At 41.2% G+C, this 25,346-nt stretch overlaps 1 protein-coding gene across 2 annotated transcripts in view; it reads right to left on the bottom strand.

Annotated features, from left to right (window-relative positions):
• bub1 (BUB1 mitotic checkpoint serine/threonine kinase) overlaps positions 1-25,346 on the bottom strand; it is a 48,380-nt gene that overhangs the window by 7,637 nt on the left and 15,397 nt on the right. Inside the window, exons 13-24 of one of the 2 annotated variants that reach the window (XM_077220329.1) lie at positions 25,060-25,161; positions 23,601-23,658; positions 23,327-23,396; positions 22,474-22,648; positions 22,319-22,391; positions 20,880-21,550; positions 16,969-17,118; positions 15,087-15,187; positions 13,352-13,513; positions 10,909-11,066; positions 10,658-10,835; positions 9,400-9,506 (exon numbers count right to left, since the gene is read on the bottom strand). In XM_077220329.1, coding sequence (XP_077076444.1) covers positions 9,400-9,506; positions 10,658-10,835; positions 10,909-11,066; positions 13,352-13,513; positions 15,087-15,187; positions 16,969-17,118; positions 20,880-21,550; positions 22,319-22,391; positions 22,474-22,648; positions 23,327-23,396; positions 23,601-23,658; positions 25,060-25,161 — 2,005 coding nt within the window. Of the gene's footprint in view, positions 1-9,399; positions 9,507-10,657; positions 10,836-10,908; positions 11,067-13,351; positions 13,514-15,086; positions 15,188-16,968; positions 17,119-20,879; positions 21,551-22,318; positions 22,392-22,473; positions 22,649-23,326; positions 23,397-23,600; positions 23,683-25,059; positions 25,162-25,346 lie in introns of both variants that reach the window. The other variant, XM_077220328.1, reaches the window with a different exon arrangement.

Below are 25,346 nucleotides of genomic sequence, written 5' to 3'. Positions count from 1 at the left end.
TTAAACGTTTTGTTGATAATAATTAGATGATATTTTACTGATTGTGTTTTTGTGCTGGTGCAATGGCTGGTTTAGGCCTGTTGTTGACAGCAGACTCACAAAGATATTCATATTTTTCATATTCTATGCAGTGCTCAGTTCACAGTAGTGACAGAAATGATTAATTAATGTGCAATATTTGCCACCTTAAATTGATTTCCAGGGGCATTTTCACCTATATATGGACATTTTTTCTAAACTTATTTAGAGTTATGCATCACCTTTTATGTCAAATACTAATATTCAAATTATTCAAATTAAATTATACAGTAATTATACAATAATACTTAATTACACAATAATTATACAGTACCACCGTTACCAGTCAAATTAAATCATTCAATCAAAATCCATCTTTGCAGTGCAGAGGTGACACAGAAGCGGCATCAGAAGAGGCATTAATATTTACACTCCATTTACAATTGCATAAATAAAGCTATGAGATAGTTTTTTTTAAATCAATATTCAATATTTAAATATGAAATGATTTCTAATTTTAACGTTTTAATTAAAAGGGTACTTTAAATATAAAACTAAAACCGCCAGTAGGCGGTGGCAAGTCACTGTCTTAATACCGTAAGCGAATTGAGGGAGTCATTCATTCATTCAACCGATTTGTTCAAACGGCTGATTCATTCGGGAAAGAAACAAGTGATTGTTCATTGAATCGTTAAAATGACTCGTTCAAAACGTGGATTTCAGTCAAGAAATCATTGCTGTCTGTTGCATTGAGATTCAGCTACGGTTTCATTTTGAAAATCTCGTCAGCGAAATAAAGGGAAAACAAACAATATTGACAATATGGTGTCTAAAAAGTAACTCACAATGTTAATTTATTTTTAATTTAACTATTGTAAAACAAATATCACACTTGTGCACGGGAAAACGGCACTCACTGATGTGACTGATGTGATGTGAAGACTCCAAGATGGCGCCGCGGATGGCTGCCTCGGTGTGGAGCTCTCCAGCTATTGTGTTGTTTTTGTTCGTTTGTTCTGCGTTTAGTCATTCTTTTCCTATCAGTTTCACCAAAGACGAACTACTGGACATTAGGAAACACACACCAGAAACCTTTTCTACAGTTTTTGATTATTCGGACTTTTGCTGGACATTCTCGTCGGAGGGGCAGCGTTGTTGTTCAAACGCGCGTTCAGACGCAAACGCGGGAAGCGAGCCGGCGCGCTGGTTAATCTCCGCGAGCGCGGCCTGCGCACTGCACTCCCCAGCATTCATCTCGCGAATCTCCGATCCCTTCCTAACAAAACGGATGAACTTCTTCTCCTCACCCACACTAACAAGGATTTTTTAAACTCTGCTGCTTTGTGCTTCACTGAAACCTGGCTGAGTGAAGCCATACCGGACAACGCAATACATCTGCCGGGCTTCCAGCTGTTCCGAGCGGATCGCATCGCGGAGCTAACGGGGAAAACGAGAGGTGGTGGATTGTGTTTCTACATTAACGAAAGTTGGTGTTCAGATGTAACAACACTGAAGAAGATGTGCTCTCCTAATTTAGAGGCACATTTCATAAACTGTAAACCCTTCTACTCGCCTCGGGAATTTTCCTCTTTCATTCTCGTGAATGTTTACATCCCTCCAGACGCGTGCGTGAGCGCGGCGCTACAACAGCTGGCTGAACAAATATCTGAAACCGAACAAAGGTACCCAGACTCTCTTTTAATCATTCTTGGGGATTTTAACAAAGCAAATCTTTCCCGTGAACTACCAAAATACAGACAGCACGTTACATGTCCCACCAGAGACAGTAATATACTGGACCACTGTTACACCACAATAAGAAATGCATATCACTCCGTCCCACGGGCAGCTTTGGGGCTCTCTGATCACTGTTTGGTTCATCTCATACCGACCTACAGGCAGAAACTGAAATCAGCTAAACCTGGAATAAGGACTGTGAAAAGATGGACTAATGAAGCAGAGCAGGATCTACAGGCCTGCTTTGATTGCACTGATTGGACTGTTTTTGAAGCTGCTACCAATGATCTGGATGAGCTCACAGATACTGTAACATCATATATAAGTTTCTGTGAGGATACATGCATTCCTACCAGGACATTCTTATCATTCACTAATGATAAACCATGGTTTACTGGGAAACTCAAACACCTTCGTCATGCCAAAGAGGATGCTTACAGAAGTGGGGATAAAATCTTGTATAACCAGGCCAGAAACAGATTGACAAAGGAGATCAGAGTTGCTAAAAGGAACTACTCTGATAAACTGAAAAACCAGTTTTCATCCAACGACCCATCATCAGTCTGGAATGGCCTGAGGAACATTACCAACTACAAGTCACCATCCCCTCGATCTGTGGACAATCAACACCTGGCTGACGATTTAAATTCATTTTACTGCCGGTTTGAAAAGCCCTCATTCACACCACACACCCGGTCTGATCTGCACTTCACACATTCAGCATCACCTCCTGTTCTCCAATTATCACTCCCCCCTCCTGCCATCCAACCTGAGCTTAAGGTCTGTGTGGAGGACGTGAGCCGAGTCTTCAAAAAACAGAAGACTAGGAAAGCCTCAGGCCCAGACGGCATCTCATCTGCTTGTTTAAAAGCCTGCGCTGACCAACTGGCCCCGGTCTTCACGCAGATCTTCAACAGATCATTGGAGCAGTGTGAAGTTCCCTGCTGCTTCAAACGCTCCACTATCATTCCTGTCCCCAAAAACCCAAAATCACTGGACTTAATGACTACAGACCTGTCGCTCTCACGTCTGTGGTCATGAAGTCTTTTGAAAGACTGGTGCTGGCCCACCTGAAGGACATCACTGGACCCCTGCTGGATCCCTTTCAGTTTGCTTACAGAGCAAACAGGTCTGTGGATGATGCAGTCAACATGAGACTGCATTATATCCTGCAACATCTCGACATACCAGGGACTTATGCAAGGATCCTCTTTGTGGACTTCAGTTCGGCCTTCAATACCATCATGCCTGGTCTTCTCACAGCCAAACTGACCCAGCTCTCCATACCATCCTCGATCTGTCAGTGGATCACCAGCTTCCTGACGGACCGGCAGCAGCGAGTGAGACTGGGGAAACACACATCCAAGACACTCACAATCAGCACTGGTGCTCCCCAAGGGTGCGTTCTCTCCCCACTGCTCTTCTCCCTGTACACTAATGACTGCACTTCTAAAGACCCCACTGTCAAGTTCCTGAAATTTGCAGACGACACCACTGTCATCGGTCTCATCCGAAACGGTGACGAGGTTGAAAAGCTGGCTGCCTGGTGCAGTTATAACAACCTTGAGCTGAACACGCTCAAAACAGTGGAGATGATCGTGGACTTCAGGAGGAACAGCTCAGCACTCCTCCCACTCACCATCATGAACAGCACTGTGGAAGCAGTGGAGTCATTCAGGTTCCTGGGCACTATCATCTCTCAGGACCTGAAGTGGGACAATCACATTGACTCCACTGTGAAAAAGGCCCAGCAGAGACTGTACTTCCTTCGCCAGCTGAGGAAGTTCAACCTGCCACAGGATCTGCTGATTCAGTTCTACTCAGCCGTCATTGAGTCTGTCTTGTGCGCTTCCATCACTGTCTGGTTTGGTTCAGCTACCAAATCAGACATCAGGAGACTACAACGGACAGTCCGGACTGCGGAGAGGATTATTGGTGCCCCCCTGCCAAACCTCCAGGACCTGTACTCTTCCAGAGTGAGGAAGAGAGCAGGTAAAATCATCACAGACTCCACTCACCCTGGACACCACCTGTTTGAACTGTTACCGTCAAGACGGAGACTCAGATCACTGGCCACAAGAACATCTCGGCACAGGAACAGTTTCTTCCCACAGGTCATTTCCCTCCTGAACAGTTAACACTCCTCCCAAGGCATATGCCTGTAAGTGCAATACTCCCACTGTTTAGTGCAATATCCCACAACTCAGGTGATACTTATATGTAGATTTATTTATTTATAATATTCAAAACACTGTAAATAGGTTCATAATCTGTACATCTGAAAATGTCTATTCTGACTAAACCCAACTGTGATAGTTTTATTCTCATATATTTATATTTTTATTTTTTATTCTTATAATTTGTAGTATTATGTTTCATGTTGTTTTTGTATATGTCCACTGGAAGCCTCAGTACCAAAACAAATTCCTTGTGTGTGCAAGCACACTTGGCAATAAAGCTCTTTCTGATTCTGATTCTGATATTCTAATATAAGAACATAATATGATATAAATATAAGACTAATTTGGGGACATACCTATAACTGCACACATCACGCAGTGAAAGCACGAGAGACAAATGCGATGTCAGCTCGCAGTGCCTCATACATCGTTAAAACAATGATTACAATATCATAGTAGACAATACACATCACACACCCCAACGCACATAAAGAATGAACTTACGACTGAACTGACATTTGCCAACTTTCTTCTTCTCTCCTCTCTCGCGTGCAGGAGACAGACGTTATCCTGCCGCGAATGTGACGCGAATTGTCACGTGAACAAGCAAATCCACAAAGATAGAATAATAAAAAATACTACGCTAATTAGATAGTTTTAATTTGGAAAACATTTAGATATGTCTAAGTCGAAGTGTCATCTAAAATTTAAGACCTTTCATAAGTAAAAATAAGACTTCATAAGACTTTTTATGGCCTTATATTTAAAAAATCTAATTTAAGACTTAAGACTTTTTAAGGATCCGCGGGAACCCTGAGGTAGTCTCGGGTTCGGTACCCCAGTGCACACCCGGGACCACATGACAGCATTCACATTAGTGATTTTTCATGTGAACTGTGCCCCGTTCCGAACTAAACTGCCAGTGTGAAAGCCCCCTCAGAGTCTGACAGCAGCTGTCAAATAATCCGTCACTGCGGGTCTCAGGTGGATGCCCCCCCCCGCTCAGCTCCACCCTCGGTTTGTCCCCTCTATCTCCGCTGGGCTCTGCCCACTTTCCAGCATTTTTCAAATATTGCCAGAGGGTGGAGTCAGGCTCTGACCAGGGGTTTAGTTACCCTTTAAAAAAAAGCGATGAACATACCCTCCATCACAAAGCCCTGACCTACCAAGAGCTGAAGCCAGAGAAGAATGCCCTCGGATGATTGGTCTTAGAGCTGACGTCACAAACTGACAATAAAAACATAGCCAGACCAAACCAAAGTATTAAAACACAAAAGGAAAAATACCTTAAACATTGGACAGAGGCAACAGACAAACAGAGTAAACTGGAATCCTATTTGGCCCTAATCAGAACATATGAATTGGCAGGATACCTGAGTGAAGTGAGAGACCCTAAACTGAGGAAAGTCCCGAGCATGTACAGACTCAGTGAACACAGTCTGAGCATAGAGACACACACACACACTGAGCATGTACAGACTCAGTGAACACAGTCTGAGCATAGAGACACACACACACACACACACACACACACACACACACACACACACACACACACACACACACACACACACACACACACACACACACACTGAGCATGTACAGACTCAGTGAACACAGTCTGAGCATAGAGACACACACACACACACACTGAGCATGTACAGACTCAGTGAACACAGTCTGAGCATAGAGACACACACACACACACACACACTGAGCATGTACAGACTCAGTGAACACAGTCTGAGCATAGAGACAGACACACACACACACACACACACACACACACACACACACACAGAGCATGTACAGACTCAGTGAACACAGTCTGAGCATAGAGACAGACACACACACACACACGGCCTGTCAGACTGTGTTCACTGAGTCTGTACATGCTCAGTGTGTGTGTGTGTGTCTGTCTCTATGCTCAGACTGTGTTCACTGAGTCTGTACATGCTCTGTGTGTGTGTGTGTGTGTGTGTGTGTGTGTGTGTGTGTGTGTGTGTGTGTGTCTCTATGCTCAGACTGTGTTCACTGAGTCTGTACATGCTCAGTGTGTGTGTGTGTGTGTCTGTCTCTATGCTCAGACTGTGTTCACTGAGTCTGTACATGCTCTGTGTGTGTGTGTGTGTGTGTGTGTGTGTGTGTGTGTGTGTGTGTGTGTGTGTGTGTGTTGTGTCTGTCTCTATGCTCAGACTGTGTTCACTGAGTCTGTACATGCTCTCTGTGTGTGTGTGTGTGTGTGTGTGTGTGTGTGTGTGTGTGTGTGTGTGTGTGTGTGTGTGTGTGTGTGTGTGTATGTGTGTGTGTGTGTGTGTGTGTCTGTCTCTATGCTCAGACTGTGTTCACTGAGTCGGTACATGGTCAGACACAGATAGACTTGGCTGCCGAAGGAAGAGCGGCTGTGCCCTCACACACACACACACACTCACAAACACACAAAGACTGTGCCCTCACTGCACAGAGAATCAAGTGGAAACAGAGCTTCACTTTTTGACATCCTGCCCCAATTACAGAAACATTAGGGGCACTTTCTATCCCCTTTTCACAACCCACCAGAAAGACTTCCATCAAATAAGGAAATCAAATAAAGACAAACTCCCACTCCTGCTAGGAGAAAGGCCAGATAGTTCAAACCTGGCTGCCAGCTGTGTGTGTCAGGTCCTGTCACGAAAAAAAGAGCCTCCAGCAGGACAGAGCTACCAACTATACACCTAGAGACACTGATATAAATATTAGAAAATAAACATAGCAATTTAAAGGTTTAATCATGTAAAAGTTTTTTTGTATTATTAATTTATTGTTTATAGTGTTATGAATGCTTTGGCAATGTAAAGATTTCTTTCACCATGCCAATAAAGCTTTTTGGAGAGGGAGAGAGAGCGAGAGAGAGGCGTGTGGAACAAGTCCTGCCACAGGTCAGTGTGAACCATCCTGAGGCCCCGTCCACACTACTGCGTTTTCGTTTAAAAACGGAGAATTAAAACGAAAACGATCTCCGTCCACACCAGCGTTTTAGCTGCGTATTAGAATTGATCTCCGTCCACATTAAAACGACTGAAAACTCGGATCACGTGACCATTCTCCAACACGGTGCATGCGCGTGCCGGTGTAAACAGGAAACGGATGGACTATTCCTCAGATTTGATGAGGAAGCAAGTAACGTTAGCTACCTCTGCAAAGATTAGAAAATGTCGAAGACCAGAGATTTCTTTTCATGGACCGCCGCTGCACACGGGAATTGTCATAGATCGCTCGAATAATAGTTTGCCTCCGGCGCATGTAGGCAGTTATAGCATTGTAAAATGCAGAATTTGCTTGCACAACAGCTGCTAACAAAGACATCAAAGTCAGTAACGCTTGTAATTCGTTATCCATGTTGCACTCACTAACATCAGCTACGTAGTCCAGGATGTTTTTGTTTGTTTTCTTCCGGTGACGGGACATGTGATGGGTGGCTGACGAATCAGGGAAGGATACGTCATGGGTGATGACACCCAATCATAGAGCCGAGCGTGACCTTCTACGTCATCGTTTCTAAACTCCTCCGTTTTGTCCCGTCTACACTAAAACGCCCTCCGGAGATTCAAAACGAAAAACGGAGCTGCAGCGTTTCTAAACTTCTCCGTTTTGGGTCTTCGTTTTTCCCGTTTTAGTGTGGACGGGAGGTGCAAACGTAGCAAAAGGTCTCCGTTTTTAAACGAAAACGCAGTAGTGTGGACGGGGCCTGAGACAGAGAACAGCACAGATCATTAAGAGATCATAGAGAAAGATGGAGAGATAGAGAGATAGCTAGGGGTGTAACGATACCCTAATGTCACAATTTGATACATATCACGATACTGAACTCACAATATCATATTATTACAATACTCCAAAACGTATGATAAAAGGTTAACCAAAAAAATTTTTTTACTGTTGATTAAAATGCTAGATTTGGTTTTACATTGTTTGTGTAAATGAACAGGCTTGGACTTGGTGCTGGAAACCCAAAGCACAGGACAATAGAGACACCAGAATAACAATATTCAGGATTCTGAAGCTGAAAAGACTGACTTATTTATATGAATATGCTTACACCTTCACTGAATAGATAGGTTACCAGTAAAAAGTGCCTTACATTATTTTAAATATAAGACACTTGGCATTATCAGGACCCACAAATATTCCCCCATTGCATTATTATACATACCATAGTTTTACATTAAACTACTATATAACGTTGAATATAGACACTAAAACTCAGTAAACATGAATTTTTATATTGGGTGTAGGGCTGGGCGGTATATCGAGTTTGTACAATATATCGATATTTTTTATCCCCACGATATGGAATGAGGCAATACCGTTTATATCGATACAGTAGTTTGATACGAGCACATCTGAAAAATAGCGGAGGACGCAGTGTGAGCTCCTGCAGTGAAAGTACATGGTAGCCTACAATTTGTCCTAAACATGACACAAGCTTATATTAAGCGCTTTAAAATAACTGGTAAGATATAGTTAACAAGTTTAAAGCAGCTTGCCCTGTCAGATGCTCTGACAGACTGTTGCTGACTGACAGATAAATACTTGCGCTGTTTAATGCGTTTGAGACGTGGTGCTTTCCTCAGTGCTTAACTTACATTTCACAGGTATATTCTCCATCTGTAAATGTTAGAAAATCAAACAAATATGTCCATTTCACTGTCAGGAGAGGACGAGCTTCTGCAAGTGAATCTCCGCTAAAATTCAAGCTTCCGGTTATGAGCGCCGCCGCGCGGATGCGCGCCAAACAGACAAGCACAATAGAATAGTAGCGCAATAATTCTGACTAAAATATACATAGGCTATTGCTAAAATATTTGTTGTTGGAGACAGACAATAAATATGCCATATGTGGAAATTTAAACCTACAAGTATATTTTTATGAAAGTGACCATTATAATGAGGTAATCAAATGCTGGCTAATATAATTAGTTTGTGCTTTTGTTTTTATTTTCATTTTTAGTTTAGCCTTTAGACATTTTAAAAACAAAAGAATTATATTTGTTTTTAGTTTGTAATGTTACAATGTAATGTGATTTTAACCACCTTTTTGCACATAATATATTGCATAGCCTACATTACATTCACTATATTTGTTTCCATATCCTTCAATATCAACATTGTTTGGATATCATTGAGCAGGATGTGAAATAATTTTTTTTAAATAAATACAGATTTTCTTTATCCAAGTAGAAAAACGTAGAAAGTACCGAGATATATATCGTATATCGCCATTTAACCAAAAAATACGGAGATATGATTTTTTGACCATATCGCCCAGCCCTAATTGGGTGAATTATAAAACTCTGTAAGCATGAATTTTTATATTGGGTGAATTATACACCACACAGATTGTCACCATCCACGATACATATAGTTGCATTTTTGTATTGCGATATATTGTGACACCCCTGCCTGTCACACGTGATCATCTCACCTTTTGAACACGCCATTTGTCCTCCAGACGCCGCCTTCCTCTTTCACTTGCATGTAGGTCCCGAACAGCATACAGTAGACGGTGCCGGCGATGCCGAAGTAATCCGTCTGTTAGAGCGAGACGACAGGCGTGAGCCGCACAATAACCCAACCTGACTGCACTGATAAGAGTTAATCTGTGCTGAAGTAAATGTACAGAAAAAACAAATGTATTTTCTACATGAAACACGTAGTTCAGGCAAGAACGAAAAACAACCAAGTAAACCCTATATTAGTACTCAATTTTATATCGTTGATATTCACTCTTTAGGTTTACTTAATTCAAGCTTGTCGAAATTACTCAACTTTTCTAATATTGGTGTTCCCATCATGCACTGGGGCATGAATAATTCATTAGGTTGATTTTGCACTTTTTTCCAGCTGTATTTACACTTTTTATTTTTTTATAGTGTGGATAGAGAATCACTGTGAACTATAACGATATCAGCGTTTACACCATAGACTTTAATAAAATAGGGGGGGCGTCGTCACCTTGGCAGCGTCACTCCCGGATTAACAGAAATGTGCATATAAATTATAAATAAATAAAAATCTCCCCCCTCACAGTTTTCATTAAGGGCAAAATTAGCTACAGACGAAAAACACTTTTTGCACCAGGCTGTAAACAGGTTTTTTCTGCTGTAAAGTTGGCCATTTTAACATGGGGGTTTATGGGATTGACTCTCTACTGCAGCCTGTCTCTAGTGGCCAGTCGATGAACTGCAGTTTAAGTCACTTCCGTGATGGATTCAAGAGAGACGGGAAGGTTGCCGCTTGGTTCACACCAGCGCACACTGCAGTTTATTATAAGCACACACTGCAGTTTTGTCATCTGCCGCTTTACATGCTCAAGCTCGTTAAAGAAGGATTGATTCTGATTGGCCGTCAATGTTTTTATCGTTCATAAGCTGAAAAAAAAAAATCTTTCTGCAAGTGATTCCAATGATATCTCACTGTGCCATTATCGTTATAGTTGTGCTTTTCTTTTAGATTTATTTTGAATAATTTTAGAACTAAATTGTTATTATAGTTATCGTTCCTGGTGTAAACGGGCCTTAATGCTGACAATTCTGTAATTTATACACCCTCATTTAATTTTCCACTGTGAAGCAAGAAACAAATTTTAATACATTATGATGCAGCTCTTTTTCATACATCAGATCATAGCAACCAGAAAGGTCTACACTAAAATCGAGTGTACTCCAGGTGATGAAGGTTACCTGGTAGCTCCAGGGTCGTCCGCTCAGCATCTCCACACACTGGAAGCCCGAGGTCATGCACTTGGCAGTGAACGCAGTGTCTTCTGGGAAGAGTGTCATGTCGATGCTCTGGCCCAGGTCGATGAGAGCCAGGCCGTGCTGGAGGTGATCCCGCTCGAAGCAGTCATTCTCCAGGAACCTGCACACACACAGAGACGGTCAGTCACTGAGCGGCGGGAGTCTGAGACACACACACACACACACACACACACCTCTCTCCCAGCATGAAGTTGTCGGGCTTGATGTCAGCGTGTATGATGTGGGCCTGGTGGAGCTGCTGGACCATGTGGAGGATGCAGACGGTGAAGTAGAGAACCAGAGGCTGTGGCAGCACCTTCTCACTGCGACTCTTGTACAGGTTTATAGCGCTCTGGAACACAAAACATTCATCAATTAATTATTCATTAACATTTTTTAATAAAATGATATACCCTGCTGTTCAAAAGTTTGGTACAGTACGATTTATTATGTGTTTGAAAGTCTCTTCTGCTCACCAAGGCTGCATTTATTTGATCAGAAATAGCTTTTTACATGTTAATAATATTCCACTGTTTTACTGTGTTTTCTATGTGAATATTTAGTAAAGTGTAATTTATTCCTGTGATCAAAGCTGAATTTTCAGCATCATTACTCCAGTTTCAGTGTCACATGATCCAGAGCCTGAATTTCATTTTGAAAAGTGGGGGGGGGGGGGGGAAATCCCCCCTTAGGTGATTCTTGTGGGGGGATTTTTTTTATTTGAAGGGGGAAAAAAAAAATTTATCTCGCCTAAATGTTTGCGCTCATTGTTTTTTTACAATGCGGTAAAGAATTCTTGTTAAGAATTTACACAGCACAAGGAAGCTTGATTTAATTTAATTAAATAGAAAACAAATTAGCACAAATAAATACAATAGAACAAACATACAAATAAAGAGGAATGTTTTTTAATAGGTCTAACACTAGTATTCAGAAATACAGATACTGAATAAAGTAATCAAATGGATAACACTGGGTAGTATTTTAGTCCTGACTAAATTAAGTAAATGGGCTATTAATCCTGATTCCTTAAACTTAAAGCTATCTTTTATTGTTTTGACAACCAAATGAATGACAGACACATATGGCTGCAGTCACTTTAAGAGCTAGTGCACGGATCCTGTGTTCATTAATAAGCATAAAACGCATGGGACCGTATAAAGACATAACCGACTGTGTTAGAGTATACTCACCAAAATTGACCAAAAATTAACTTTTGTTGCTGGCGAGCTGTTTTTGAGGCGGCTTTTTTATGTATGTGCGCATAGAAAACATCTCTCAGAGAGCGCCTGAGCACTGAAGAGTTTAAAGTTTATCATTTTCGCATCTTTAAGTCTTATCAGTTTAAACATTCAAGCGATTTTAGTCAATGCAATGCTGGCCAGATTGTGCAAGTAACAAATCCCTCATGTCCCGACTCCTGGATGTTGTCCAGCACCGCTGAATCACTCACGCTTTAGTGAAATTGCATCTCGCAGATAGTTTTAAAAATACTGAGTTGATTTTATAATCGGTGGGGATTTATTTACTAATACAACCTAGATGCTAAAGTGAATCAATGGTAGCGGGAATTTCCAGCATTATTAGTGGGAGATCTGCGGGAAGTATTAGAATTGTGCACAATCCTGCGCCCGAAATGCAAGCCTAGTGATCCTTCAGAAATCATTCTAATATGATGATTTGAAGGTTTCTTTGATGAATAGAAAGTTCAAAAGTACAGCATTTATCTGAAATAGAAATAGTGTACATTTGTATAAGGTAAAACAGACACATCGCTTCTAACAGTCAGTGTTATTTTAGTATTATTTATATAGTATTATTGTATTTACTCACTTGGCTGCTATATTTTCAGTTTTTAAAAAAAAAAATTTACTTTAGTAAATTTGCCATGTGCTTTTGTCATTTTTTATATTATATTTTTCTATAAATACCGTAAAAATACCTCTTGCTGCGTCACAATTCACCTACTTATACTATGCCCTAAAAGTATGTACTGTTTTACAGAGGAAAAAGTACATAATTGTGAGTGTGAAGCAGAAGAGTATGCACACTGTTACGTGCAATCTGTCAATGTTTAAACTGGCCTGTCAATCATCTTCTCAGTTAAAATCCACCACATTCAAATAAATTTCCTTAAGTTTCGGAGAGAAATGTAGTCGCACTTTGTTCTGCCAGCCATGGGACTTTCATTCGGAGACTCCTCATGTTTGCATAATGATGCACTTAAGTTAATTTAACAAACGCATGGTTATAAAAGTTCACAATGCGGTTTTAGATAAAATATAATGTGGATAACATTTAAAACATTTAATATATTTTTGCCAGGTTAGATAGGCTACTGATTATTAATCACTCAACCCTTTAAAAGAAGACATCCGGGTATCTTTGGAATACTCATTTCAACACTACATTTTGAGACACACTAATTCTAATTGCGAATACCATTTAGTATGGATAGTATGCGAATTGGGACAAAGCTTCTCTCTCTCCCACTTTCCACTCGGCTATAACAACACGTTACATGAATACACCATTTTGTGTTTATGGACAAAATCGTTTGTTTCTGGCCAGTCAAATCAGAGATGAAGACCTGGCCTTCATGTTTGAGGACGACTGAAGTGATTGGCTGAGCCATACCAGTAGTGTGCCACAGTTGTGCAGCTCTCCGATCAAGACGCTGCCGTTGCTGAAGAGATGAGCGGAGTATATGGTGTTGAAGAGGTGGCGTACGCTGGGCTGCAGACGGGCGTTCAGCTGGCTGTCCACGTAAAACTCCCACGGGTTCGCTGGCTTCTGCACCTGTGAGAAACACAAGCTATTGGACATGTCCATCTCAAGACAAAGCCGCTATTGGCTCAGTTTCTCCCACTGTAGCACATTAGGGTCAGTGTAATGTGCATCACTATCTTTATATGATTTACTCACCCTAAGGCCATCCTAGGTGTGCATGACATTCTTCTTTCAGACGAATACAATCAGAGTTATATTATAAAATGTCCTGGCTCTTCCAAGCTTTAAAATGAGAGTGAATGGGTATATTTTTTTGGAAGTCCAACAAAGCGCATCCAAAAACTGCTCTGGCGGATTAATAAATGTCTTCTGAAGTGAAGCGATGCGTTTGTGTAAGAAAAATATCCATATTTAAAACTTTATCGACTAAAATAACTAGCTTCCGGTAGACGGCCGTACACAAGTTGACTTACGCCACAAGAGTAACACTTGACGATGTGTGACGTAGATGTAGGAGTAGCGTAAGCTTTGAGCCTCTCGCGGTTCAAACACAGGGCTAGGAAACAGCGTTCACCCTTACGTTGTGCGTCAAGTTCGAGGGTTTCTCTTGTGGCGCAAGTTGACTTGCAGGGTTTCTCATACAGACTAATTTGTGGCGGTGTGCCACAAAATCAACACCGGCTGCCACATTGCGTTTCGTTATTCTTTTTTTTTTTTTTACACCATTTAAAACACGCAGCTTATTCGTTTAGCTGCATTTCCCTTCCCTGCTCTCCCTCCGTCTCTGTCACACGGCCTATTTGGTGCAGAGAAGACAGCTGGCGAAATTCACAAGTTCACGAAAGGTTGGTATCTCGTGAACACCTTTACACCCTCACACATTAAAAAAGTGCTATAAAAATATTTTATATTCTGAAAACAATGTTGTCAGTGTGTTAATGTTGGACTCCCGACCCTTAGCAAACAAGCGATTGCGCCTTCTTTAGAAAGTTAACTGGTCGCAAGTTTGTGGTAAAATGCAGTTAGGTTGTCGAGCTCAAAACACTATGCAGCAGCTGTGAATCAAATAAACTTATTATAAATAATTGCATGTCATTTTTTTACTCTTACACTGAACGTTTGCTGCTTCAATCCAGAAGAGTATTGAGAAGTATTTCCCACGACTGAAGGCACGTGTTGGACCGGCCTGAACCAGAGGCGGTTATGTTATTAGTTACTATAATATATATATAATATATAATAAAAATATATAATTTTGTATGGGGTGTAAATGTGTGGATTTGGGGTTGGGCGTGTGGAATTTGTGAAGGTGTGAATCATTTGATTAATATTTAATATAATAAAGTTCTGTTTAACAAATTATTAACGAAGGAATTATTTTGAACTTATATTCGTCTGAAAGAAGAATGTCATACACACCTAGGACGGCTTCAGGGTGAGTAAATTATGGGCTAATTTTCACATTTCATGGGTGAACTATCCCTTTAACACACTTTCTCATTTGCAAAGCCGCTAAAAATTTGCAGGTTGATTCTGTTGAAAAGTGAAACACTTAAGACTCAAAACTTTGAGAGTGACGTGTGATTGTCATGCAAACGCATCCCTAATATCTCTGTATCAGATGTGTGTGTGTACTCGTCACCTTGAGGATGAGTTTGCGTGTGGTCATGAGGTTGGTGGCCTGGTAGACTGTGGCGAACGCTCCCTGTCCGAGAACACAGTCCACTCGCAGCGAGTCTCCAGCTGAGGACACATGAACACACAATCACATCTGCTCAACACAGAACCTGAACCATCACGTGATGACCTCTGTACAGCAGGACTGACTGAGGAGAGCGAGGTGCGTTCTCATGTGTGACGCAGCACGTTTGACATGAGAGAACAAGCCTCACAAGCTCAAAGCACGGACGGTTCGTTTCTGCTCATGTTCGCTGATCAACGTTTATGTATGAATAAAAGCCTAAATTCAATCTGTTCAGCATATAAAGCGATCATGTCTCTTCAGAAAACTTGGACTAAACCACTTGAATCATATGGATTAGTTTTACAATCTATGAACTTTTTGAAGCGTCAAAGTGGTAGTTGCGTAGCCGTCATTGGAGGGACAGATATCTCTCCTTTCATCAGGGTTTGTACAGATACTGTAAAATCTAATTCCAGAACTTTTTCAAGCACTACTTTGTTTTTTTTCCAAGGACTTCAATCAGAGATCTCATTTATCAAACAATATCTTTATTATCTTTTAAATTCTAAAAAAGGTAAACCGATAGATAAAAAATAAACTAATAAAACAAAATGGTACAAATAAAGTGCAGCACATGCAATGACTGCGGTAACTTTAACCTTTGAAAAGATACTATGACAAAGATATCGCTTTCCTTATTCAAACTGATTTTTTCTCCCATGAATATATGATTGACTTGAATAAAAGCCGTATCATATACTTGGCTATGAGTGTGATATTGCTCATATAAATATCTATGTGAAATGCCTCCATCTATATCAGCGGGATTGCAGAGTTAAATGTGCTATATGTAGCTGTTCTTCTAAAATGAATCCTTTTTTTATTGCCTGTGTGTGAAGGGGTTGTAATCACACATTACAATGATCCACTTGTCGGTTTTGCTATTACCTCTGAAGGCTAGTATTCCTATTTCTATGGGAAGGCTCCGAGTCGGATTTACCGCGAAATCCATTGGAATGTGACATACATGCGCGTTTCCCGAGCCTCTCTCCTTTCTATATACAGTCTATGCGACGGCACTGCAGCTAACTACATGGAGTCTGATAACACCAAAAAACAACCTGCCTCCAGCACAACACAGACTCCAACACAAACTCTGCATAAATATTTAAAAAAAAGTATCTGCTGAAGCTCGTCAGGCCAAACGTGAATCGGATCAACATCGGCAGAGCGTTTGAATTATGGAGAAACCTCTGCTTTGTTTTAGGTATAGGTATATATATAGGTATAAAAACAGACCCGGAGTTGGCTTTCATCCGTATTGTGATTCTCCGGTGTGCTGAAAGTGTCAGTGTGGCCGGTACCATGCGTGCTCGCTCTTGAGTTCGGGCACACGCACGAGCGCTCTTGTAAAAATTGGTTGCAATCTGAAACATCACCGCTTGAGGCCGCTAAAAACTACACATAGCCCCTTTCATTTTGTGTGAAAAGATTGTTTTATCAATAAAATTAAAAATATTTTTCGCATATAGTGCCTTTCAATAATTCGAGCACTTATCAAGTACTTCCCTTGAAAACAGCCATTTTTATGTTTTCAATTTCCAAAAGTCAAATTCAAGTACTTTAAGCACCATGTACGAACCCTATTTTATTAAACATACACCTTTATGTGTTTCGAAGATAAACAAAATTCTTATGGGTTTGGAACGACTTGAGTGTGTGTAAATGACGACATCTGTTCATGTTTGGGAGAACCGCACACGCTGAAGTTACAGCGCCTGAAGATGAGGCGTGTCTACTGCAGGGATAAAGCTCGTCAGGTGCACGCGCTGTAGATTACCGATCTGGACGGTCATCTTGGGGGTGATGGTGGGCAGCCGGCAGCTCCAGACGGTGAGCTTGGGGTGTGAGGAGAGAGGAGGCTGCAGGTTAGACAGCAGAGACACGATCAGCTCCTCGTCCCAGGGGTCCGGCACCAGCTGAACACAGGCTGCAGAAACACACACGAGCATTATACACACTAGGGCTGGGCGGTATGACAGTATATATATCATTACCGAGGTAGAAAATGTCAACCGTAACAGATTTTTTTTATTCCGTGTTTATACCGTGATATGTAAATAAGTAGGCGTGGTTAACTCACGTGCAGCGTGCGTGAGACTGAGACACTGAGATTTGTCAAAGAAACAGAGAAAGCAGATCAAGAGGATCCACAACGGAATTACGTTTTCTAAAGGGTTGTTGTTAACGTGATAATTTCGGGGGGAAATGAGCAGCAGTCACTATAGCAGTGCAGCACCCGTAGGCTACAGTTTAGAGGAGTGCACGTTCCCAACGGAGAAAGCATGAAGCTTACTGGACAACATCAGTTCATATATCAATATCGTAACGAATAGAAATAACCCTAAATAATGTTATCTGCATCTTTCCGTCTCTTATGTATAGTTACTTTTTAAACACGAAAACCGCATTCAGCATGACACGCAAGCGGTTGCCGTAGTAATGAACAAACCACTTGTTAAAGCGAATGTATAATCCTGTATATGAGGCAAAATTACTTATACATTTCTAACTCCAAACAATTGGCCACTGAACCAGCTGATAAAATCTTCCTTTGATAGGATGTGAGATTACAACTTGACACTCAAATGAACACATTTTACTTATGCAAAAGACGCGAGCGTGCACACACACTGAGAGGGAGCGCGGTGTGTCAGTGTTCACCGGGCTATGGTAAAATAATGACAGTTACAAGGTGTGTATAATTTAAACTTAGTCAACACTAACAGTAGCTCATGTTCGGTTTTCATACTGCTGCTCTCCTTCTAGTCACTTCTGAACTTGATGAAAAGCTCAAGGTGACAGGTTGCCAGATATCACAAAAAGAGCAAAACAAGCCCCTTAAAAACACAGTATAATAAGCAGACATGGGAAAAATGTACCGGGGAACACATGTAAACAACTAGTATTACTAATATCCTACAAAATTAAAAGGAAGTAACTAATTTATTATGAATATAGAATAGTTCAATATAAATTATTCAGATATTATAATTGATGAAATAAAGCAAAAATTATTCAGCAACACTTTATTTAACGTTGAATTGCACCGATGATTTGTATTTAATATCCATCAGTTGGGGGCAGTTCATCTAAAAGTTGATGAGTGCGTTTTGTTTACTATTATTTAGCTATCAAAATAGTTTACCAAAGAAATAATTTACTAAATAAAAGAAAAATCTAAATCAAACAAGGTGAAATACTTTTCATTTCTAAAGTTTAGGCCTGTCACGACAACACATTTTGCTGGACGAATAATTGTCCAATAAATAATTGCGATGAACGATAATATTGATAATAAACGATAATATTGTTATTCTGAGACCATTTTCATCTAAAATAATGATAATGGCATTATAATGCAGGTATACCTTTTCAAAGATCAATCAACTTTTATTTCTGAAGACTATTTAAATGAACAAAACAACCAAAAACAATAAAAGCAATGGACTCTGTCTGTTAACAAAAATGCACTTACCAATGTGTGACTTCCGTTCACACTGAGAATCATATGCATCATGTACTGTGTGAGCATGCGTCTCATATGAGTATGTGCGCTAGTTTGTGTGCGCTCGTGTCTCATATAAGTATGTGCGCTGAGAGTTTGTGTGCGTGTGCGCTCGCGTCTCATATGAGTATGTGCGTGGAGAGTTTGTGTGTGAGCGCGCGTCTCATATGAGTGTGCGCGAGTTTGTGTGCGCGCGCGTCTCTCGTGTGCCACTCGCGTCTCATATGAGTATGTGCGCTTACTGCGCTAGTTTGTGTGCGTGTGTGCTCGCGTCTCATATAAGTATGTGCGCTCGCGTCTCATATGAGTATGTGCGTTGAGAGTTTGTGTGTGAGGGCGCGCGCCTCATATGAGTGTGCGCGAGTTTGTGTGTGTGTGCGCGCATCTCTCGTGGGCCACTCGTGTCTCATATGAGTAGGCTATGTGCGTGGAGTTTGTGTGCGCGCATCTCGTGTGTGTAGAGTTTGCGTGTATGTGTGTGAGCGACTTTAGGTTTGTCGTTGTGCATTTCATATTTGAGCATTCAGCAGTATACATGTATGTTTGACTGTTTAATATATGTGTATACAAGTGTTTCATATGTGCTCAAGTGTTTCATATATGTGTGCGTAAATGAAGTTTAATTTAAGCCCTAGACGGCGCCTCATATGAGTGTGAGAGAGCGCTAGTGGTAGTGCTTGCGCTACGGCGCTCTGCAATCAAATACGATTGTACATACCGGTAGGGTCAGCAAAAAAAAAAAAAACATTTAAAAAACATTCGAAAATCAATGTGTGGCGGTCAGCATTGATATTGTCATCCAGTCTCTTTGGTAGAGCGAGAGAGAGACGAGGAAAACAAACAAGCATTAAAATGGTAATTATCGCGGCCGGAAAAATTATCGAACTAATTTTTTTTATCCTGCGATTAATTGATTTATTGGTTATCGGACAGGCCTACTAAAGTATTTGGGTTTATTTATTATACAAAGCCCTTTTTGTTCGTTTTTCGAGAATAACTACATATATAAATAACTATATCGTGAAATATATCGTTACCGTGAAATAAAATTAGTCACACCGTGGCTTGGCTGGCTACCTGTGGCTAGGCCTGTCGCTATAATCAATAAATCGCACAATATATGTACATGACCTCAATCATTTTTTGTGATGCAATATATCGCCCATTATGTTTACATGATAATAAATGTCTCCAACATGTTCCTCGATTGTGCTGTCATCTTGTTTGTTTTCCGTGACGGAGGCGAGTGGTTCTCGGGCAGTTCCTTCACACACAGAGTGAAAAAAAAAGACACCATTTGAGGCGTTATAGTGTTTTCCTGACAACTACAGGCAGTTTGGAAAAATAAGTCCTAATGGACTCGATTTTAAAGCCCCAATCCCCTGTTCCGGTGAGCATATAAATCTCACAACGCAGATGGCGAGTGTAAATGCCGTTTCACAAGAGACGCAGCCGTTGAGATTGTCTAGTTCATTTTCACAGAGAATGCGTTTTCTGCATTCCACTGCACTGTTTTTCCACTGTTTTCTATGTAAAGAGACATGTTTGACCATTGCACTTCTTTTGCAGCATCTCATGCATAACACATGTGGCGCTCAAGTTAAAAGTTCAACTTTTAAAAAACATGCCTCTCGAAAAACAGTTTTATCAGCAGATATGGCAAGTTGAGACATATGTGCCTTTGTTCTTACAGACATCTGACTTCTAAGTAGGGTTTGTGTTTTCAGCAATAGTGTGCACCCTTACTTTACTGAGAAAAGGTGGTCAGGGAAAAATCTATAAATGGAAAATCTCCATAAGTACCTTTTGTGCATTTTGCAGGTGCACTTTTTTGTAACAAAATGTTTATTTACTATTAATCTAAAGAATTAAAAGGTTGTCATTTGAAAGTGTATAGGCCTACTTGCATTATTATGCTGTTAGGATTCTATATATATATATATATATATATTCAGTGGCATTTAGTGTGTCAATGCTCCTAAATTATGCAATTCACTACCCTTTACACTTCGTAATATCTCATCTACGTCAACCTTAGACTCAGCTAAAGCATATCTATATAACATGTACTTTGGATAATGTGACTATATGTGTCCTTATGTGTTTGTAATGTGTGTAAATGCAATGTACAATGTAAAGCGACCTTGAGCTACGGAAAGGCACTACATAAATGAAACGAATACCTGGTTTGGATGTGTCCATGGGGCTCATGGGAGCACTGGTTTTCCTGCAGCTCTGCGATGGGCTGGTCATGGCCTCCAGATCTGGTTCTGGGGTCCGCTGAGGGCCGTCAGCGCTGAACCAGTCTGGGCTCATGGACTCCTTCTTAGGGGACTGTTTTGGACTCATTAAAAGAGATTCATGCAACATCTGAAGTGCTTTCACTCCTGATTTCCGCTGCTGGAAGGATTTTTTGGGAAGCAGAATGTCCCCTTCCTCCGGCATGTCCAGATTCCGTTCCGAAGCCCACAGGAGGTCTGCTTTGGGGGCTTTCTCCGGGCTCTGGTAGACGGTCCAGGCGGTCACCGGAGCCGGACTCATCATGACATCGAGATCCGGTTCTGCTGCGTGGGTCGAGCCGTCCACCTGGAACCAGCTTAGTCCCGCGGCAGCTTTCGGGCTCGTGACGGGCAGAAGAACAGCACTTACTGGGTCTGTCTCCGGGCTCTGGTAGACGCTCCAGCTCGGTCTGCTCATGGACTCGTCCTGCGGGTGTCTGCTGCTACAGCTGCTCTGGGCCAGAGAGAGCCCTGGAGTCGGAGCCAGCGACACGCCCTCGCCCACGATCGTGCCCTGAGCCCCGGTGATGTCCAGCTGTGACGGCTTCTCCAGCGGGCTCTGCTCCATGATGGGGCTGCAGACAAACCACACACAGCAGTGAGAACGGAGACAAAGACCACATCTATTGAGTTCATATCAAACTTCTAGAACTGGTTTCACAGACCGGGATTAGAATAAACCAAGATTAGGCGGGAAACGCTGTCAAATCACGAGCCAATTTGGCGGGTTACTTATATTTACTCACTTTGCTGGGACAGTTTGTGTAAATCAAATCTGCGCAGATTTAGCACAAATACTCAACTCATCATTACAGCGTATTGCGCAGAATCTGTTCATATCTGGCTTACTTGAACAAACGTCACTACACAACAGATAATGAGGTGATTGCTATTGCTTCAATGCAAATGAACAAAGATTAAAAAGTATTTGGTTAACAGAAAAGACAATGTTATTTTCCAACATCCTACATTTTTTAATGTACTGATCTGTCCAACTAAAATACATTGGTGATGAGGATGAAAGAGGACGGGAGGAGATGCTGGATGACCCGATTTTTTTTGTCTTCACAAATGAATGTATGAAATCCAAATTTTGTAATATATACAAGTTCAACTTTGATGAACTTTTTTGAACTTTCACTTCAAATGTTGACTACTTTATATAAGCTGTGAGGTACTTAATCTAGTTCATTTCTTTTGTTCCTTATAAGTATATATTCACACAATTGAAAAAAATATACAAATATAGAAAAAAAAATAAACCAGATTAACTACCTCACAGCATATATATATATGCACATCGGTGCACAGAGCTGAACTGCTGAAGAGCAGCGGTGCCATACCTGAGTTTAGTGGGCTGCCGCACATATGGATTTTCCTCCGACCCGCTGCCGGCCCGGACCACTGCGTGTTCCTCTGAAAGAAGACACATATCAGATCAAGATGAACGCAAGAGCAGCAGACAGCCAGTGATGCGTGACGTCCTGCGCTGGAGTACCTGGTCCCTGCTGCACGTCCCAAGCGTACGGCGCATGAGGGTGGAGGGGTGTGGACACCAGGTGGGCGGAGCGGGAGAAGTCACACGAGTGGTTGGGACACGCGCCGACCGAAACGTTCCTCGCTCCCCACACGGCGCTCTCATCCGGCATGAACTCAGTGCTGACGGGAGTGTCCTGATAAAGACAAACACAGACTGGGAGATATCAGGGGGAGAACTGGCCTCTGTGTTAATATCCAAAGTTGTGAATTTAACTTGTGCACAAAATTGGAGTAATCGCAAAAAAACATTTGAGAAATAAAGCAGCGTTTCCATCCCATGCGTTAAAGAGAACAAAATAATCACTTTCTGTAATGTGGCTGTTTTTCCCTCCATCATAAACGAGTGTGTCTCAGAGCTTCAGATCAAACTCAATAAACGCTGTCATGTTCTCTAGCACGTTCGGATGCTGGTGTTTGGTAGCACACTCGTGTGAGACGCTTCTGGAGGGAATTAAACCACATCATTCTGATCACACACTTTGACTATGGCATTTCAGAAATACCTAACCAACATGTGAGACGCTGCGATGCCATTGGTCCACTGGTTACTCCAGTAATCCAATCACAGCTGACGCTAAGTTTTTTGTTAGGCATCGAGAGATTTATTCAGTAAATGCGTTTCCATCTTATTTTATGTGCATGTCTTGTTATCTGATAAAACATTTATCCACCTCAACTGAGTGCATGAGCTCAATGTGCAGTTTCAAAATGCAGCCGCATATTGGGAGTTTCTATTCAGTGTTTATTATGCAATGTCCCAAAATTCCCATAAAAATAGGCACCGGTATATGGAAACCACTAGCAATACTCACGTTGGCTTTGGACGGTGGGATTTCCGTCAGCGCTCGGGTCACGGCTGGTTCGCTTCGGGCCTGATCAGAACTGAAGGACAGAACACATTTAGATCTCTCTCTCCATGAGTGAGTGAGTGAGTGAGTGAGATCTCTCTCTCCGTGTGTGAGTGAGTGAGTGAGATCTCTCTCTCCGTGTGTGAGTGAGTGAGATCTCTCTCTCCGTGTGTGAGTGAGTGAGATCTCTCTCTCTCCGTGAGTGAGAGAGAGTGATATTACTGAATGAGTGACTCACCCTGCGTTCTCCTGCTCCTCTCGGTCCTGGTAAATCATGAATGGAGTGGTGCCGGCTACTGTAACACACGAGGGGGCGCTACCTGAACAACACAAATCAGAGCACTGTTCTTCAATGCAAACACAGGGCTACTTTTCACACTCGATACAATTTATTTTAAAATTAGATTAGTTATTAGCTAGTTATTTCCAATGGCCAGACGATTAGTGCTGTTGCACTTTACAAGCATGATCAAATCCTTATTTAATCTTGGCCAAATTACATTTAATTCAGAAGATCCTAGAACACAGACACAAATACACACACACACAGAATTATTTTTTCGTCACTTCAACCACATCTTTATGACTGATGTCAAAGAAATTAGCCATAAACACAATGACATCAAAACAAAGTGAAAAGAGGAGTTTGGACTTTTTTTGGACAATTTGCATAGAAACAAATTGATGTATTCATGTTTTAATTAACTAAATATGACAGGAATAGTCAGAACATGATTTACTTAACAAGATAACAAACAACTATGATTGGGATTTTGATCCACTAAGCTTTTTAAAATATCAAGCGCAGTTGTCACGTGGCTGGGCAAATATATATAGTTGGGATTTGAGATGTCCGTATGGTTTGCTTCTTGATCGAATGAATCGATCAAACACTAACAAATATCTCTCAAATCCAAAATTATCTATTTACATCAGTCCAATGACTGAATTTGGCCCTTTTTCTTGAATTTCTTTCCCTTTTTTTTCCATAAATTTATTTGTACTACATATCCCACAATTCCAAGCAAACTACACTACATTACCCATACACCCCTTGGTCGAGGTCTATAAGTAGACCTCATTTCCTTCCTTTGCATTGGTGAGGTGTGGGTGTTTGAATGGACACCCAACCATGTCCTTTGAGTCCTTTCCTTAGGATGTGTTAAGTAAGTTTGTTTTGCTAATTGTATTGTTTGGATTTGTTTATTCGAATTGTTTGGATTAAGTATAAATATGTTGTTGATATGTTTGACGAATTACATGAGTTTGATTTCCTTTATTGTATTGTTTGTAGTGACTTAAGACCATCTTGTACATTCTGTTCATCCTGTCCATCCTTTAACACCTGTCCATTTACAACGTGTGAATCAGCTCCATGTCAACCTATGAACTTCAAGTCATGTGAATTATCCAAGACTTAATCATCCTGAACTTAAAATAAAACAGAGCAAAGGACTGGTATTTGTCCTGTGTTTTAATCAGACATGCCATCAAGTTTCTGCAACTCCAACGAACTTAGGATATATTTAACAACTGATATTCTACACACAGCTCTGACGATTGCCATCATTACACTGGACACGTGGAAGCGGTTTACTGTATGATGCTGCTAAAGAGACATGACAATGATCTGAAACAGCATTACATGAGTTAGAGATGTGGAGAGTGTGTGTGTGTGTGTTCAGAGCAGGACGTACCGATTCTGCAGCTCTTCTCGAAACTGTCCTCCGGCTGAACGACGCTGTTGAACATGGTCTCCTGGAGGAGGGTGGGTGCCTGAAACATGTCCATGATCACACCTGCAGGACACATGCACACACATATCAATGACAACAGCAACACGTAAACCGTACCAGCAGTGCACCAAATTAAGCAACACAAACACTGTACTTTTCTTTTTTTAATGAAAAAGCTCTGTAAAGTTCCAGTTCTTCTCTCTATTAGTGTCAGTGTTTCTAAACTCCTGAAACGCCTCCACTGTAGT

Source organism: Siphateles boraxobius, unplaced genomic scaffold (assembly GCF_051911475.1).
Source record: "Siphateles boraxobius isolate OS27281-9 unplaced genomic scaffold, OSU_SipBor_1 8, whole genome shotgun sequence".
In the NCBI taxonomy this organism is placed as follows: domain Eukaryota; kingdom Metazoa; phylum Chordata; class Actinopteri; order Cypriniformes; family Leuciscidae; genus Siphateles; species Siphateles boraxobius.
Note: the sequence above shows the minus strand (reverse complement) of the source record. Positions and strands in the feature narration are given on the sequence as shown.